The sequence below is a fragment of the Chiloscyllium plagiosum genome, unplaced genomic scaffold (assembly GCF_037043375.1).
Source record: "Chiloscyllium plagiosum isolate Xiang-an unplaced genomic scaffold, Cpla_swu_hap1 HiC_scaffold_34, whole genome shotgun sequence".
In the NCBI taxonomy this organism is placed as follows: domain Eukaryota; kingdom Metazoa; phylum Chordata; class Chondrichthyes; order Orectolobiformes; family Hemiscylliidae; genus Chiloscyllium; species Chiloscyllium plagiosum.
Window position 1 is genome coordinate 43,822,666 of NW_028270172.1, and position 20,125 is coordinate 43,842,790.

The 20,125-nt window shown below is 41.4% G+C and overlaps 1 protein-coding gene across 8 annotated transcripts in view; it reads right to left on the reverse strand.

Moving 5' to 3' along the window:
* Positions 1-695: 695 nt before the first annotated feature.
* Positions 696-20,125, reverse strand: part of LOC122564345 (F-actin-uncapping protein LRRC16A-like) — a 472,988-nt gene continuing 453,558 nt past the window's right edge. For all 8 annotated transcript variants that reach the window (XM_087978643.1, XM_087978642.1, XM_087978641.1 and 5 more), the window contains one exon: positions 696-3,738. In XM_087978643.1, the coding sequence (XP_087834769.1) occupies positions 3,530-3,738 (209 nt within the window). In that variant the 3' untranslated portion in view covers positions 696-3,529. The remainder of the gene's footprint in view (positions 3,739-20,125) is intronic.

Here is a 20,125-nt window from a genome sequence, read left to right on the forward strand (position 1 = left end):
GTGAGCAGATAGATCTGTGTCCCTGAAAATTGCCACCCAGGTTGATAGGGTTGTTAAGGCGGCATACATTGTGTTAGCTTTTATTGGCAGAGGGATTGAGTTTCAGAGTCATAAGGTCATGTTGTAGCTGTACAAAACTCTCATTCTGCCGCAGTTGGGAGGTTTGGTCACTGCAGTATAGGAAGGTTGTGCGAGCATTGGGAAGGGTTCAGAGGAGATTTGCCAGTATGTTGCCTGGTATGGAGTAAAGGTTGAGAGACTTGAAGCTGTTTTTGTTAAAGAGAAGGTTAAGAGGTGACTTAATAGAGGCACACAAGATGATCAGAGGATTAGATAGAGTAGGCAGTGAGAACCTTTTTCCTCGGATGGTGATGGCTAGCACAAGGGGACACAGCTTTAAATTGAGGGGTGGTAGATATAGGACAGATGTCAAAGGTAGGTTCTTTACTCAGAGAGTAGTAAAGGTGTGGAATCCCCTGCCTGCAACAGGAGTTGCTCTTGCCAACATTAAGAGCATTTAAATGGTCATTGGATAAGCATATGAATAATAATGGAATAGGGTAGGTTAGGTGGGCTTTAGATTGGTTTCACAGGTCAGCACAACATAGAGTGTTGAAGGGCCTGTACTGTGCTGTCATGTTTGATGTTCTATGAGTGGATTGAAAATACTTTATATTGAAACAAGACCTAGTACAGACCATGAAGAGATTTTATTTTACATACAGTGAATCTAATATTTTGGTATAAGCTATTCAATTAGAGCGTGTAGAAAATGAAATTATAGATGCTTGCTGTAATTAATTTCAAAACCGGCTTGTGACAAAGAAAAAACCCACACCAAATCGCACTGTTGACATCCTCAACAGTGTTCAGTTCTGCCTGACTGAACTAACAAACAAATTTTCCCTTGCTAAACTAAATTCATCATTCTGTTTTAATTTCACCAAACATTGAATATGGTTATTTTGTTACTTCTGATCGTAGGATATGGATGAACTGTTGGTCTGACATTTTCTCTGTACAGTGAAAGAATATGTATTTATACAGTGTCTTATCAGGTAATCCCAAAGCACTCCAATACTCAAGTACTCCTGAAATACATTCACTGTTGAAATACAAGTAAACATAGCAGGTTATCTCCACAGTAATGTCCCACAAACAACTGGGAGATAAATTAAGGACAAGTCAGTGGTTTTGATTCAAGTATGAATATTAGTCAAGACACCAGAAAATGCTTGATCTTGCACTTTTCAGAACTAGGTAGAGTTTTTTTTTCACAGCCAACCTGATTAATCTTCAGTTCAACATCTCTAAGAATAGCAACTCCAACCTGTGATCACTTCAATGTCAAACCAGACACGCTCTCAAATATTTGGAGTGGAGCTTGAACCCATGACCTTTTGACTTCAGCAAGACTACCAACACTGACTCAAGGCTGAAATTCCAGTTCTTCAGTAAACCTGCCTTAAATTCTACTACTTTACTGCAAGAGTTGATTCCTGGAAGCTGGCTATGTTAGACTTAAATGAGCAGGTTATATTAACAATAATAGGTATAGAAAATATGAAGCAAATTAACATTCAGCCACAGCTAATAGTTAATTAACACTCCTTTGCTTTTTAACACCATGAGAAGCTCTAAACCAGTAATTAAAATAAATGCACCAAGTTTGTACATTGTCTGTAAGAGCAGCATTGGTTGTCCATCCATTAGTATTCTCAAAAAGATGGTAGTAAGATGTCTCTTAAACTGTTCCAGCCTGCGATGTGGGGAACTCTGTTAGGGAAGGAGTTCCAGAATTTTCACTCTGCAGCATCCAAGGAATGGTAATGTCATTTCAAGTCGGATTGCTTGATATATGTTTTGGTGGGGGACGTTCTAGCTGATGATCAACCAATGCATAGGTGGTCTTCATGGTGTGGAGATCACTAGCTTGTCTTCAGCCTTGGCAAGTTGCTGGGGTGCATTTTCTGGATGGTACACATTGCTACTTTAAAGTAGCATTAAAATACGCAATAAAGTCAACACCGAATCATTGCTGTTGCAATGGAACCAAATAAACCAATGAGGAGACAGAGTAAATGATCTCTATTTGTGTTGTAAATCTAATTCTCTTCATCCAGAAATAGTTTAATAACAATGTTGATTACTTCTGGCTGTGGTATCAGTGATTATCTGCTTAACTGAATGAGTAAACTCCAATTTTATTTTACCTCGACTGGAATTATTTTTAGTCTTTGAACCCACAATCCACAAAAACAAATATTACGGGGATGTAGATTTTAGATGGCAAGAAATACAAAATTATCAGTGCAAAATTATCCTGAACCACAATGCACGTGAAGGATAACATACATAGATTAGTCACAATTAATTTCAACATTAATCTCAAAGCGAACAAATATCATTCCTATAGCTCCTTGTTTAATTCCCTGACTGCATCGAGTTCATTATAATTGAAAGCTGTGTCCATAATCACTTTCTTTACAATACAAAGGCAACAGAATAGTAGAATCATTCTCTTTATTGGTACAAATATATACAGAAAGAAATCCCCTCTACACTGAACTAACTTACAGAGAGCAATATATGCCACTGGAAGGCATAATGATTAGATAATTTCAGATGTAAAAGCAAGTAGATAAACAGATCATCAGTTAGCCTAATGATTAACATAAAAAATAAACTTCCCAGTTCCAACAGTCCATTAGCATGAAACTGCTAAACATTACACCCCACATGATGGACCCACCATCCCCACATATTCTTGCTCATTGTGCTTATGGCAATGTTTGTGAAAACAGATTTAATAATCTGAAATGGATTATCTGTACACCTGGCGGCTAAAATATGCCCTGTTAGATGATTACAAACACCTACCCAAGCTCCTCTTTTATTTATAATAAATTATACAAATTTAGTCCTTTACTGTGCTCAGTTAGTATCATTATTTTACTCAAATGCATACAGGATTATATCTTGCATGCACATCTGACACACAAGTAAGCACACAGGAGTACATCCATAAGCTTGCTGTTCATTGTACAGAAGCTGCCCTTAAAAAGATTCCAGTTTGGTTGCTTGGTTTATGATGTCTTTGTACAAGGCATGTCTTCCCACGGCAGCTGGTTAACAGAAATCCGATATATGAGAAAAACTGCCAACATTTGCAAGTATGGGAGCAAAATTTAAAAATAAAAAGGAATGTCAGTTTGTCAGAGGTGGGAAGCAGGGAAGAATGAAGAAGGAAAAGATAGGAACCACAGGGATAAGAGAAAAATATTACGCATGCAGCAAATAAATGTAATAAACAAACAAACAAACAAACAATCTTTTAAAGAACCAAGCCTTTCTTTTATAAGAAAAAAGATTGCTTTCAAAGCAGGAATCTAAATGCCATTTTCCAGTTTTGATAAGTTTTAATTTGATGGCTGGCTGGTGAGTAGAAACATCTCAGATCATCTTTACACCCTGATTATTCATATCACTGTGTGCTCTTGTGCTGCGCAACCTCCTAATCCAAAAGCCCCTATACAAATATGTAGTCTTTGTCTCCTTCCTCTCCAGAATCACTGGACTTGCTGCCATTCTTTCCCTCCACTCTTGAATGCTGTCGCTCTCTCTTGGGCATCTTCTCCTTTCCTCGCAATTCTTGATCTTCTGAAAACCGGCCTGGTTTGCCATCCTCAGAGCGTGGACTTTGCCTGGAACTTGTTTCTGACACAGAGCTTTGGCGTACTGGTAATTTTTAAAAGAAAGAAGAAGAAAATACTACAGTGAAGCGCATCAAAAAAAAACATAAAATAGCTGACAAAATAGGTACATGAAATGACAATGAGCATCAGAACATGTTCAGAAAACTAAATTTTACACTGAAGGTTTGAAAGACTAAGATTATTATCACACCTAGTCCTAAAGCAACTTAAGTTTTGAAATCCATTCTTGTCTCACTGTGCAATGGGAAAATAAAAACACTCAGTGGGTGAAGTTGAAATGCTGAAAAGTCCACCAGTTCAATCCAGCAGGTCAGAATTCAAACTTAGAAATGTCTACAGCATACATGGAATACAAATCAACTTAACACAAATACCAGCACATTTCTTTAGATACAACCTAAACGAAAGTATTGTTCATTTGAAGATCCTACGACAAAAATTCATTAACAAAATAAAAAATTGCCGAAAAAACCCAGCAGGTCAGGCAGCACTGTGGAGAGAAAGCAGAATTAACATTTTGAGAGTCTAGTGACCCTTCTTCAGAATTGATTGTAGCTAGGAAAAGGTTGGAATATATACTAGAGAAAAGGTAGGGGTGAGGGAAGGAGTAAAGTACAGGTGGCGATGTAGCCCAGAGAGTGGGAAAAGGGAGCAGAATTTCTGCTTAGTCAGTGCTGAGCAGTTGCTAGTTTGTGTTAACCCATTCATCCCCTTGGTGCTCCAGGTGAAGGAATTTTACTTCATTACAGAGTACGGTTAATTCATCTTCTGGATAGTTCAGTGAGTTCAGATAGTAAGTTGGGGGCCGGAAGGCTATGTTCGAAAGTAATAATGATAAATTTTAATTAGCTACCTAAAAAGTAACTTGCAAACTAACAGCCAGTAGAGGGTTAGTCATGTCAGTTGGTGGGGTTGTGTGTTCCAACTGCGAAGTATGCTCGTGGGTGCTGACAGCAATTAAATCAGCAGCAAGTATACCCAGCTTGAGCTGCTCACCTAATGAATGGATCAGCTTAAGCTGCAGTTGGAGATAACAAAGAGCACACAAATGCTGCAGAGTATCATCGACAGAAATGGTAGAAATATAGTCACAACCCCAAAGTCCAAGATGATACATGGGTGACTGTTAGACAGGACCATCAGTCAGTGCAGGAATCCCCTGCAGCTGTCCTCCTATCAAACAAATTTTCCATTTGGGATACTGATGAGGAGGTTGGCCCATCAGGTGACAGCAGCAGCAGCAGCAAGAGCACTGGCACCACAGCTGGCTCTGTGCAGAGGGGAGGGACAAAGCATAGCAGAGCAATAGTAATTGGAGATTTGATAGCCCCTGGGCAACAGGTAAGCGATTCTGTGACTGCGAAAAAGACTCTGGGATGGTATGTTGCCTCCCTGGAACCAGGGTCATGGATGTCTGAGTGGGTACAGGACATCCTGAAACAGGAGGGAAAACAGACAGAAATCATTGTCCAAATGACATAGCTAGGAAGAGTGACAGGGTCCTGAAATGACAATTCTGGGAATTTGGTAGTAAAATAAAAAGCAGGACCTCTAGGGTAGTAATGTCAGGAATATTTCCCGTGCCATATGCTACTGAGGCTATGAACAGAAACAGAGTAAAATTAAACATGTGGCTAAAAAGCTAGAGTAGGGGGAGGGCTTCAAAAACGTGGACCACTGGGATGTCTTACAGGGAATGTGGGACCTGCACAAAAAGGACAGCTTCCACCTAAAGTGCAAGTGGACTAACATCCTGACAAGGAAGTGTGATAGTGCCACCTGAAAGTGTTTAAACTAGTGTGGTAGCAGGGTGGGAATGAGAGCAGCAGGTCAATAAGTAGAGAAACCCAGAGCGAGCTTGAGTCTAAGGCAAATATAGCAAAGGAGAGAAGCAATCAGGGAGATGTTGCTGATTTCAGTAGAACTGGAGGCTTCGACTGTACTTCACTTCAATGCAAGAAGTTTAATAGGTAAAATAGATGAACTTAGAGCCTGGATTAAAGCATGCAATTCTGATGATGTTGCTACCATCAGGACATGGTTGAAAGGGGGACAGGATTGGCAGCTTAACGTTCTGGGATATTGATGTTTTAGACACGATAGAGGAGGAAGCAAAAGAGGTGAGTGAGTTACAATACTGGTTAGGGAGCATATCACAGCTGCATTGAGGGAGGACACCTTGGAGGGATCTTGCAGTGAGGCATTATGGGTAGAGCTCAGGAATAGGGAGGATGCAATCACAATGGTGGGATTGTACTATAGACTTGTCCAGGAGGGTTTTTTGAAGCACTCATGTGGATAGTTCATTGAGAGAGGGGGCCCTACTAGACCTCATATTGGGAAATGAGCCCAGTCAGATGATCAAAGTTTCAGTGGATGAACATTTTGGGAATAGTGACCATAATTCCATAAGTTTTTGTATATTTATGGATAAGGATAAGAATGGACCTCAAATGGTGTTTTTAAGTTAGGGGAAGGCCAACTATAACCGAATTAAGCAAGAATAGGAGAACGCTGATTGGGAGTGGCCGTTTGAGAGTAAATCCACATCTGTTAAGGACCAGTTGATTAGACAGCAGGGCAGGCATGTTCCTGTGAAAATTAAGGACAGGTGTGGCAGGATTCTGGACCCTTGGATGACAGGAGAGGTTATCAGTTTGGTCAAAAAAAAGGTAGCATACCTCAGGTCTAGACAACTAAAAACAGACAAAGTCCTTGAAAAATATAGAGAAAGTAGGAAGGAACACAGATGGGGTGTTAAGAGGGCTAAAAGGTGCTAGGAAATGTCCCTGGCCCAGCAGGGTTAAGGAGAATCCCAAGGCATTTTATCCATACATTAGAAGCAAGAGGGTAGGGAAAGGGTAGGCGCACTCAAAGATAAAGGAGGGAGGTTACAGGTGGAACCAGAGGAAATGGGTGAAATCCTTAATGAGTCTTTACATCAGTATTCACTGAAGAGAGGGATATCGAGGTTTGGGAAAAGTATATGAACACTTTTGGGCAGGTCAATATAACGAAGGAGGAAGCGTTGGGTGTCTTGAAATACATTAACATATACAAATCCCAGGGCCAGACGGGATCAATCCCAGGATCCTGTGGGAAGTAACTAAGGTAATAGCTGGGGACTTAGCAGATATCTTTGCATTCTCCTTGGCCTGAGGTGAGGTTTCAGAGGACTGGAGATTGGCTAATGTTGTTCTTTTGTTTAAGAAGGGAAACAGAGATAATCCAGGTAATTACACGCCAGCGAGTCTGATGTCAGTGGTGGGGAATCTGTTGGAGAAGCTACTGAGACAGGATTTATTCACATTTGGAAAAAAATGGACTTATTAATGATTAGCAGCATGGGTTTGTGTGGGAAGGTTGTGTCTCACCAACTTGATTGAGTTTTTTCAGGAGGTGACAAGAATGATTGATGAGGGAATGGCAGTGGATATTATCTGCATGGACTTCAGAAACATATTTGATAAGGTATCTCATGGCAGGCTGGTACAGGAGATAGAGTCTTGAGGGATCTGGGGTGAGTTGGTGAGATAGATACAAAACTGGCTTGGTCAGAGAGGGCAAAATAGTGGTGGAAAGAGTGGAGTTTCGGAATGGAGATCAGTAACTAGTGATGCTCTGCAGGGATCAGTGCTGGGATCCTCGTTGTTTGTAATATATATATATATTACGATCTGGAAGAAAATGTAGGTGGTCTGATTAGTAAGTTTGTGGATGACACAAAAATTGGTGGCATTACAGATATTAAACAAAGGATACAGTGGAATATAAATAGATTGCAGATATTTGCAAAGAACTGGCAGATCGAGTTTAATCTGGACAAATGTGAAGTGATGCATTTTGGAAATCAAATTCAGGTGTGAATTATACAATAAATGGCAGAAACCTTATGAGCATTGACATACAGAAGGATCTGGGTATACAGACCCATAGATCCTTGAAAATGGCAACACAGATGGATAAGGTAGTCAAGGCGGCAGACAGCACGCTTGCTTTCATTGGTCAGGGCATCGGATATAAAAGTTGGCAGGTTATGTTACAGTTGTACAGAGCTTTAGTTAGGCCACATTTGGAATACTGTGTGCAGTTCTGGTCACCACACTACCAGGAGGACGTTTAAGATTTGAAAAGGGTTCAGAGAAGGTTTCCTAGCTTTCCTGAAGAAGGGCTCATGCCCAAAACGTCAATTTCCTGCTCTTTGGATGCTGCCTGACCTGCTGCACTTTTCCAGCAACACATTTTCAGCTTAGAGAAGGTTTACCAGGAAGGTGCCAGCAGGGTTTTTGTTATGAGGAGAGGTTGGATGAACTCTGATTACTTTCACTGGAAAGACGGAGGCTGCAGGGCCACCTGATAAAGGTCTACAAAATTATGAGAGGCATAGATAAGATGGATGGTCAAGGCTTTTTCCTAGGATAGAAAGGTCAAATGCAAAGAGGTCACAGGTTCAAGGTGAGAGGGGAAGGTTTAGGGGATAAGTGCAAGGAAATGTTTTAATAAAGACGGTAGTGGGTATCTGGGATGCAGTGGAGGTGGTGGAAGCAGTTATGTTAGTAAGGTTTCAGCTGTATCTTGATCTTGATAGACACATGAACATGAGATGAACAGAGGGATAGATATTGCACATGGGCAATAAGATTAGATTAGATTACATTACAGCGTGGAAACAGGCCCTTCGGCCCAACAAGTCCACACCGACCCGCCGAAGCGCAACCCACTCATGCCCCTACATTTACCCCTTACCTAACACTACGGGCAATTTAGCATGGCCAATTCACCTGACCTGCACATCTTTGGACTATGGGAGGAAACCGGAGCACCCGGAGGAAACCCACGCAGACACGGGGAGAACGTGCAAACTCCACACAGTCAGTCGCCTGAGGCGGGAATTGAACCCAGGTCTCAGGCGCTGTGAGGCAGCAGTGCTAACCACTGTGCCACCGTGCCGCCCAATAAGTAGCAGATCTAAGTAAGGACTGGGAATCGGCGTATGCTTGGTGGGCTGAAGGGCCTGTTCATTTGCTGTATTGTATAATGGATGGACATGGTGCCCAAATTATTAAATCTAGAAATGTTTTCAGACTTAGTGGGGAGAACTCTAGAAGCTGGTAATTCTGTAACTGTTGGTTTACATATGGTTTATAATAGCTAGAAAAAAAAAATGAGGTTATGTAATTCAAAAGAGATTTAAGACCATAAGACATAGGAGTGAAGTAAGGCCATTCAGCCCACTGAGTCCACTCCACCATTTAATAATGGCTGATGGGCATTTCAACACCACTTATCTACACTCTCCCCATAGTCCTTAATTCCGTGTGAGATGAAGAATTTATTAACCTCTGACTTGAAGACATTTAACGTCCCGGCTTCCACTGTGCTCTAAGGCAATGAATTCCACAGGCCCACCACTCTCTAGCTGAAGAAATTATCTTTCTCTTCTTAGGCTCACATCTACACATGTTGAAACTTTATTGCTGGAACAGCACAGCAGGTCAGGCAGCATCCAGGGAACAGGAGATTCGACGTTTCGGGCACAGGCCCTTCTTCAGGCCTGTGCCTGAAACGTCGAATCTCCTGTTCCCTGGATGCTGCCTGACCTGCTGTGCTGTTCCAGCAATAAAGTTTCAACTTTGATCTCCAGCATCTGCAGACCTCACTTTCTCCTCACATCTACACATGACCAATCTTTAACAAAAGGGCTGGATCAGACATGTACTTCCAAATCATTGCCACCTTTAATCAAAAGCTGGTGGATGAGGCAGTAGCTTCAAATATTTCCATGAACATCTCATTCCACCTACACCAGATTTTTTCAGCTTCTATTCAATAAACTTGAGAAGATGAGAGACAGTAAAATACCATGGCATGAACCTGCTTCCTATGGATGGTAGAATGCGTTGGTAAGTTGTGCTGGAGGTTAATTCTCAAACCACAAATATAATGCAGCAAGGATTTGAAGCAAATTAAAAGCTCAATAAAGGTGTAGTGAAGGAACAATGAAATTATAAACAATATTAATCACAATACGTGCACCCACTCTAAATTGTAAATACTGGAAACACAAAGCATCTGAAACAAAAATGGCTATGTAGTATTTTGGTCAGATTTATTTTAAATGGAAGTTCTTGGGTGAAGGATTGATATGCAGAATTCTAACTTAGATCCTTTCTTTGTTAAAATGCTGAAAGATCTGTTGTGTATTTTCAGAAATTGCTGCTTCTGTTTTCCCATGATTGAATTGGGAGATTTTAATTATACATACATGCAAATTGGGATAGTGGTAGTTTAAGAGGCAGCAAAGGGCAAGCATCCCTGGATTTTGATTAGGAGAATTTCTTTGAGGTATACGTCCAACAAGAAAGCAAGTCCTGCTAGAATTCTCGATCTTGGGAATGTAATGGGCTATGCAGATCAAGTGACAGGATGGGAACATTTCAGGGACAGTGATCCCCTTATCAGAAGGTTTGGGATAAGAATGGCAATGACATTGGTTATGTCAGATTTGAAGTCATCAATTGGTGGAGAGCTGGCTTCAATAGGATAGAATGAGGCTGGGCAGAGAGTCTAGGACAATGTTTGGTGGGACAAACACTACCTTCAAAGCAGAGATTGATCAGGCACAGTCAAGTTATATTCCCTTGAAAGGGAAAGACAGGACAAACAAATCCACAGCTCCCTGGATGGCAAAGGAGGTAGATAGAAAAGGAGGAAAGTGTGCTTATGACATATTCCTAGTAGTAAATACAAATGAGAGCCAAATTGAATACAGAAACTATTGAAGAGAGGTAAAAAAGCAAATAAAAGAAACAGAGGTTCGATAAAAAATGTCAGATATATCCTAAAGTAATGATTTGGCCCTCCGAAAGGTAGTGCTTCTAAATAAACCTGTTGGACTAATGTTGAGAGGTTCTCTTCCTCCACCATCTTTATAGGCAGTGAGTTCCAGATTCCCACCAATCAGGTGGTTGTCCAAGGAGCACTGCTCCGATGGCTAGTGCTACCAAATAAACTTGTTGGACTATAATCTCGTGTTGTGTGATTTATAGCTTTGTATATCCCAAAGTGTTCTTTATGCACATCAGCAGTGAAGGGTTTACACATGGAGTCAAGCAGCATGGTTGAGGTGTTAAATTAATACTTTGTCTCTCTCCTACAAAACAGGTGCTACTCAGCCGTGGTGGTACAGGAGGAAACTCAGTCATTAGAAAAGTTTAAAGCTTTCAGTCCTTGAAGTTGATAAAGTGCATCCAAAGATATTGGAGAAAGTGGAAATCATAGAGGCACAGTCAATAATCTTTCAATCTTCTGTTTGAGTGTCATGCAGAGGTATGAAGAATTGCAAACATCATGCTCTTCACCAAAAAAGGTTGTAAAGAGAAGCCCAGTAATTACAGGTTGATCAGTTAAACCTTTGTGGTGGAGAAAATTTTAGAAATAATTACTCAGGAATTCATAGTCACATGGAATAAATGTGGGTTAATTTGAAAGAGTCAGCACTAATTTGTTAAGGGAAAGTTATGTCTAACTAACTTGGAGTTTTTTCTTAAGGCGTAACAGAGAGGACTGATAAGGGGAAGCTTGTTGATGTGGTGTACATGGACTTCCAGAATGTATTCAATATAATGTCACACAATACACTTGAGGAAACGTATAGGCATGGAATAAAAGGAATATTAGCAACTTGGAAACAATATGGCTGAAGGACAGAAAACAGGGAGTAATGGTTAATGAGTATTTTTCAGGCTAGAACCAAGTTCATAGCGGCATGCCCCAGTGGCCAATTTCAAGTTTGCAGATGACAGAAAACTTTGGAGGAGGGAATTGGAAACTGAGAGGAGACTAGTGTAGAACTTCAACTGCATTGACAGCTTGATGGAATGGTTGAATAGGATCGGGTGATTAGGTTCAGGTGAAGTTCCATGTGGAAAAAGATACAGTGATTTACACTGGCACAAAAAATATGGAGAGCCAGTAAAAAATTAAGGGTAAACTTTTAAAGGGTATGCCAGACCAGGGAGACCTGGGAGTATGTGTGCGCAAATAATTAAAAGTGGCAGGACAGAGGAGTTAATAAAGTGTACAGTAAGCTGGAATTCATAGTGGCTCAGACTACAAGAATCATAGAGCCATAGAGGTCTACTGCATTGGAAAAGGTTCTTCAGCCATCGAGTCTGCCCCAGTCAAAAACATCCATTTAACTGTTCTAATCTCATCTTTCAGCAGTTAACTCAGTCTTATTTGCCCTGGTATTTCAAGTACGCATCTAAATATTTCTTTACTGTTAAGAGGTTCACTGTCTCTACCATCCTTATAGGCAGTGAGTTCCAGCTTCCCACCACTGTCTGTGTAAACAAAAATCCTTTCATCCTCTCTAAACCTTCTGCCCCTTACTTTAAATCTATGCTCCCTGGCCATTGCAATAACATTACTTCTATAACATGATTCCAGAACAATATACAATATTCTAACTGTGACCTAACTATCTTTTAAGCAGAAATGAACTTGTAGAAGATACTGGTTAAACTGAGGCATCAGGATGGCTCAGTGGTTAGCACTGCTGCCTCAGTGCCAGGAATCCAGGTTCAATTCCGGCCTCGGGCAACTGTGTGGAGTTTGCACATCCCCCCTTTGTCCGCGAGGGTTTCCTCAGGGTGCTCCTGATTCCTTTCACATTCCAAAAGGATATGCAGTTCAAGTGAATTGGTCATAGGTGTTAGGGGCAAAAGTATGGAAATGAGTCAGGGTGGGTCACTCTTCAGAGGGTCGGAATGGACTTGTTGGGCCAAAGGCCTGGTTTCCACGCTGTAGGGAACCTAATCTAATCTAAACCTGAGCTGCAGTATTGCGTACTGTTCTGGGCACCAGACTATAGGAAGGTGGGAATCCAATGGAGAGAATGCAAAATAGGTTGACAAGAATGATTCTAGGAGAAAGTGAGGACTGCAGATGTTGGAGATCAGAGTCAAGAGTGTGGTGCTGGAAAAGCACAGCTGGTCAGGCAGCATCCGAGGAGCAGGAGAATCAACATCAGGAAAACCATTGTTGATGACGGGCTTATGCCTGAAAAGAATGATTCTAGGGCTGCTTAACTTTAGTTATAAGGATAGACTGGAGATGTTAAGACTGTTTACCTTGGAGAAGGCGGCCAAGAGGAGATTTGATAGAAATTTTCAAAATATTGAAGGATCTGGACAGAGTAGATTGTGAGAAACTATTCCTGCTCTCAAAGGGATCAAGAACCAAAGGCACCGTTTGAAAATGTGTTTTACAAAAGAAGCATCTGCAAGGTAAGAATTGTTTTTCCACACAGCAATAGTTGTGTTCTGGAAACGATTGCCTGGAAGTATGGTGGAGGCAGGTTCAATTGAGGCATTCAAGGGGATTCGATATTTCAGTAGAAATGATGGTAATGATTCAGTGAAAAGGCTGGACATTGGATTAAAGTCAAATTGTTCAGGGATCCAAACTAGACAGCAAGCTAATGGCTTCCTTCTGAACCATAAAGGTTCTGTGATTCTGAATTCCATGAATAAAACAACACACTGCATATTCGTCGTGAAGCCATGGTAACCGAGATCCAGTCTCCTGGATTATTATGTACAATCAGATAGAACTGGATCCTCTCTAGTGACAGCAAGGGATGTCTGTTGGTGCTGCAGCTGAACTATCACTGCAGGAAGAGAAGAATTAGGCAGGATATTAAGCCTTGGCTAGACTGTTGCACCATTTGGAGGGAAGACGTCAGATTGAAACATTATGCTCTGTTTCACTGCCCTATTTTCCTGCCATGCTTTATACTTGTCTAGTAGATGAACTCAGGGTATGGTTAGGAACATGGGACTGGGATATCGTAGTAATTACAGAAACATGGCTCAAAGGTGGGCAGGGCTGGCAGCTTAATGTTCCAGGATACAAATGCTACAGGAATGACAGAAAGGGAGGCAAAGGAGGAGGGGGAGTGGCGTTTTTGATAAGGGATAACATTACAGCTGTACTGAGGGAGGATATTCCCAGAAATACATCCAGGGAAGTTATTTGGGTGCAACTGAGAAATAAGAAAGGGATGATTACCTTACTGGGATTTTATTATAGACCCCCTAATTATCAGAGGGAAATTGAGAAACAAACTTGTAAGGAGATCTCAGCTATCTGTAAGAATAATAGGGTAGTTATGGTAGGGGATTTTAACTTTCTAAACATAGACCTGGGACTGCCATAGTGTTAAGGGTTTAGATGGAGAGGAATTTGTTAAGTGTGTACAAGAAAATTTTCTGATTCAGTATGTGGATGTACCTACGACAGAAGGTGCAAAACTTGACCTACTCTTGGGAAATAAGGCAGCGCAGATGACTGAGGTGTCAGTGGGGGAGCACTTTGGGGCCAGCGACTATAATTCTATTAGATTTAAAATAGTGATGGAAAAGGATAGACCTGATCTAAAAGTTGAAGTTCTAAATTGGAGAAAGGCCAATTTTGACGGTATTAGGCAAGAACTTCCGAAAGCTGATTGGGGGCAGATATTCGCAGGTAAAGGGACAGCTGGAAAATGGGAAGCCTTCAGAAATGAGATAACAAGAATCCAGAGAAAGTATATTCCTGTTAGGGTGAAAGGGAAGGCTGGTAGGTATAGGGAATGCTGGATGACTAAAGAAATAGAGGGGTTTTTTAAAGAAGGGAGCATATGTCAGGTATAGACAGGACAGATCGAGTGAATCCTTAGAAGAGAATAAAGGCAGTAGGAGTATACTGAAGAGGGAAATCAGGAGGGCAAAAAGGAGACATGAGATAGCTTTGGCAAATGGAATTAAGGAGAATCCAAAGGCTTTTACAAATATATTAAGGACAAAAAAGGGTAACTAGGGAGCAAATAGGGCCCCTCAAAGATCAGCAAGGTGGCTTTTGTGTGGAACCACAGAAAAAAAAAGGGGAGATACTAAATGAATATTTTGCATCAGTATTTACTGTGGAAAAGGATATGGAAGATATAGAATGTAGGGAAAAAGATGGGGATACCTTGAAACATGTCCAAATTACAGAGGAGGAAGTGCTAGATGTCTAGAATTGCATAAAGGTGGATAAATCCCCAGGACCTGATCAGGTGTACCCGAGAACTCTGTGGGAAGCTAGGGAAGTGATTGCTGGGCCCCTTGCTGAGATATTTGTATCAGTAGTCACAGGTGAGATGCCGGAAGACTGGAGGTTGGCTAACATGGTGCTCCTGTTTAAGGAGGATGGTAAGGACAAGCCAGGGAACTACAGACCGGTGAGCCTGACGTCGGAGGTAGGCAAGTTGTTGGAGGGAATCCTGAGGGACAGGATGTATATGTATTTGGAAAGGCAAGGACTGATTAGGGTTAGTCAACATGGCTTTGTGCGTGGGAAATCAAGTCTCACAAACTTGATTGAGTATTTTGAAGAAGTAACAAAGAAGATTGATGAGGGCAGAGCGGTGGATGTGATCTGTATGGACTTCAGAACGACTTTTGACAAGGTTCCCCATGAGAGACTGGTTAGCAAGGTTAGATCTCATGGAATACAGGGAGAACTAGCCATCTGGATACAGAACTGGCTCAAAGGTAGAAGACAGTGAGTGGTGGTGGAGGGTTGTTTTTCAGACTGGAGGCCTGTGACCAGTGGTGTGCCACAAGGATCAGTGCTGGGTCCTCTACTTTTTGTCATTTATATAAATGATTTGGATGTGAGCATAAAAGGTACAGTTAGTAAGTTTGCAGATGACACCAAAATTAAAAGTGTAGTGGACAGCAAAGCGGATTACCTCAGATTACAACAGGATCTGGACCAGATAGGCCAATGGGCTGACAAGTGGCAGATGGGAGTTTAATTCAGATAAATGCGAGGTACTGCATTTTGGGAAAGCAACTCTTAGCAGGATTTATACACCTTATGGTAAGATCCTAGGGAGTGTTGCTGGAACAAAGAGACCTTGGAGTGCAGGTTCATAGCTCCTTGAAAGTGGAGTCGCAGGTAGATAGGATAGTGAAGATGGCGTTTGGTATGCTTTCCTTTATTGGTCAGAGTATTGAGTATAGGAATTGGGAGGTCATGTTGCGGCTGTACAGGACATTGGTTAGGCCACTGTTGGAATAATGCATGCAATTCTTGTTTCATTCCTATTGGAAAGATGTTGTGAAATTTGAAAGGGTTCAGAAAAGATTTACAAGGATGTTGCCAGGGTTGGAGGGTTTGAGCTATAAGGAGAGGCTGAACAGGCTGGGGCTGTTTTCCCTGGAGTGTCGGAGGCTAAGGGGTGGCTTTATAGAGGTTTACAAAATTGAGGGGCATGGATAAGATAAATGGACAAGGTCTTTTCCCTGGGGTGGAGGAGTCCTGAACTAGAGGGCAAAGGTTTAGGGTGAGAGGGGAAAGATATAAAAGAGACCTAAGGGACAGCTTTTTCACACAGAGGATGGTACGTGTATGGAATGAGCTGCCAGAGGAAGTAGTGGAGGCTGGTACAATTGCAACATTTAAAAAGGCATTTAGGTATATGAATTGGAAGGGTTTGGAGGGATATGGGCCGGCAGGTGGGACAAGATTGGGTTGGGATATCTGGTTGGTGTGGACGGGTTGGACTGAAGCGTCTGTTTCCATGCTGTACATCTCTATGACCCCAAATACTCATTTACTTGTATTTTTATACGCCTTTGGAGCGCTCTAAGTTATGTCAAGACCATTTCTGATGTAAATGTTATGATTTTCTGTTTCATTTTAAATCATTTTCAACATTCGATCTGAAGAATTCTTTCTTTCATGGCTTCTCTCAACTTACCTCAATGTCTATACACTCAGCAGAACACTCTTTATCATTACTGATGGGCTCAATCATTTGTCAAATGCTTCGTATCAAGCTCATTTTTGTTGTAATTTTGCTACTCTATAATATTTTAGGTGTCAGTCATGTTTAATTGCGTTTTTCTTACGCAATGTCATACTCTGTCATACGCTATAACATCTGCTAACGTAATGAAATCCAAAACTAAGTTACAAAATGAAAGCAGAATTATTTGTGTCATGAAAACAGATACTGAGAATGTTTTGTGGCATTAAGTATCTTATACATCAGTTTTTAAAAAATAATTAATGTGGCAACACCAACTTGAAAGTGAAAATTGCAATTTCGGACCACTACTTTTACATCAAGGGAAAAGACTTTGCCTATTTACCCTATCCATGCTCCTGATAACTTTATAAACCTTAATTTAGTATTTGGATGAGTTTAAAAGCTCTAAATAAGTTCCTACACATTTTGAAAAATTAAAAGTACAATGTATCCCAGGAAAACCTTAACTTTATTACAACCTCCTTATAAATCATTACAGAACTCACTAATAGGAACATTGTACAGTTTCAGTCGCTATAGGAACATAACTCATTTGGGAACAAATGGTTGTTGTGCACCTCAACTGTTTATACCATCTTGATTCCTTATCCCTAATTACTCTTGTCGAACAAAACATTCAGATTGAATCTCTCATCTGGAGTATTTCTAGATGATCTTTTAGGACACTGTTTAAGTATGTTAACCTTCATTCTTTACTTTTAGCTTTTTTGTAAAAAATAGACATTCCAATTTCTAGTTAAAATTGATTATATAAATTGGCCTTTTCATAGATCATTTATTTGGCGAAGTACTTTTTGCAACTTGAATATTGAAGAAAATTGACTCAACCTATAAGGTAGTGGGCCCCAATACTCACTAATATGAAGTCTTTAAAAGGGATATAACATTACACACAAACACAGTCCTAGGCACTGTAAAGGATATAAACCTGCATGGTCCCCATTCACTGGCATTGGCTTTACTGGTTGCTGCATTGCCTCAGACATCAGTGGCCAACTCATTCACATACTTTTGGACACAGAGGTCAGGGAAAGAACAGGGATGTTGTAGGACAAGGAGCATTGGTGTCAGCAAAACCTACTCTCCTGTATAGAGCTTGTTCCTCTTGCTTCCACAAGCTGCAGCTGGCTCTAAACACAGGCACTGATCCACAGTATATCATGCATGGCCAAGAAGCTAAGCATCATACTGGGGGAACAGTTAATTCAGGGCTACACAAAAGGCTAAGACCGGAGGGGCAAAGGTCAAAATCATGCCATTTATAGAAAAATGTCAAATAGCATACAATATATTGTCATCTGTGCCACCAAAGTGCCCACAATAAACTTTCTCATAACCTCTCCTGTGCCCCCACTTTGTGTTAGTGTACTCCATAGTTATGCAGCTGAGGCAGAGGGAAATTGAGCATCAGTGGAGCCCGTTGGACCTGGAGCTTGGCTGGGCTATCCTAGGGGGCCTTTGAGTATGGTCAGCCCAGACATGTTGAGGGTTTGTTGCCAGATGCAAGCAGACTCTCCCTGGTGGCAACAACAAGAGGGGGTCACATTGGGTGGAGGTAGGGCACCCAGCCACCTCTGGAATGCCGAGTGGAGATTTTGGAGTGCCCTATCTGTGGTTTCTCCTCTCTTTTTGGCTACCTCCTGGCACTACCATGTTTCCGTGTGAGGAGGGGTACTTGGGGTACATGCAAGGTTCCCATTCCCTGTCGCCATGACTTTGGTCCTGAGGACCGATGGCTGGGTAGTGAAGTGCAGGTATACAGACCACTTCAGCAGACCCTGAGGGTGCTGGAACAGATTCCCAATGGCAGCCATCCAACTCTCCATGGAGGCAGCCAGACAGGCACATGACTCACGGCATTGCGATAGCTTCTGGGCAATGACAGCAGGGTGACTAGAACAACTGAAGGATGGTACTGACTTAGTTGGGGCAAATGGATGTCACTGCATCCCACAGGAGGAATACTGGACCACGTTTTGCTCTACTTAGGGGATAAGAAACTTATCCTTCAGTCTCCTTTGCTTCAAGGAAAACAATCCCAGTCTTTTACATTTCCTTGATCCTCTCCAGTACAATCACCTTCTCCTATAACGTAGATTCCAGAACTGCACTGTGGTCTAACCAACATTTTATACAGCTTCAGTATAACTTTTATGCTCTTCAACTTAAATAAAGTATCCCATATGACGACTTCATCTACCTGTCCTGCTTTTTTAAGAGACTGGTGAACATGCATCCCAAAGTCTCTCTGATCCTTGGTGCTTCCTAGAGTCCTACTGTTCATCATGAATTCCCTTACCTTGTTTGTCCTGCACGAGTGCATCACCTCACACCTATCTGGATTGAATTCTATTTGCTACAGATCAACCCAACAATATCCTCCTGTAATCTAAGGCTATCTTCCTTACTATCGATCACCTCACCAGTTTTGTATCAGCCACGAACTTACTGATCAATCCCCACCCACATTCAAACCTAAATTGTCGATACATACATTACAAATAGAAATGACCCAACATGGATTATTGTGGAGTAGCCCTGGACACAGGATTCCAATCACAAAAACACTCCTTGACAATCACCCTTTACTTCCTGCCACTCGGCCAATTCTGTATCCATCTGACCATGTTTCCTGGGATCCTACATGCAAGTGGCAAGTTATTTTGTGAAAAGCTGAGGATAGAATCGGATGTGGCAATTTCTATAGAGCAATGTAGTTCATTAATGAAGCACATTTGCTCCAATGTGGAGTAAAACCATGCTAAGCCTCAAAGTGAAAAACTCTCCAAAACCTCAATTCAACTTGCACTTGGACCATACTCCGGGTGGGGTTTAGACATTTCCAGGCCCTGCCCAATCTTCTAGCTCTTTGCTACATTTAGGTTGACTTCTGCAGAGAATATATTGCAGAAGAAATTTCGGCCATTTACTGTAGTCTCTGATCCTGGATTGCCAGAGATTGGATTTATTAACAGAGATGAGTGTCAGGATTCTGTAAAGGTCCTGGTATGCTGATCTACATGGGAACTGCCCAGTAAGATTCCAATTAGTTCCAGAGAATCCTCTGCAGAAGTCTCTAATTGTGAGCTACAGTCAGAGACTTTGGACAGTTCTGATATACTTACCTGATAATTTACTCAGGAAACGTTAGGCATAAAGAAATGAGTCTAATTCCTGCGTAAGTCAGAATTGACACCTGAATCATCATAGACCCTGACTATCTCAAACCATGACCTACCAATGCCTCCTCAAACCATCAAATACTTCCCTGGCCTGCCAACTAATCTCCCCAATTGGTCACCTCGCTCACACAGAACATGCTGCCTCTCCAAACCCACCAATGCTAACCAGTTCCCTCTACCAGCCTCTCCATCCATTTACACGCAGTCAGAGAACATAGAACGTACAGCACAGGAATATGCCCTTCAACCCATGATGTTGTGCCAAATATGACATCAAATTAAACTAATCACTTCTGCCAGCCTTTAATTCATAACCCTCCATTCCTTGCATATTCATGGATTAACTAAAAGTCCTTTGATTG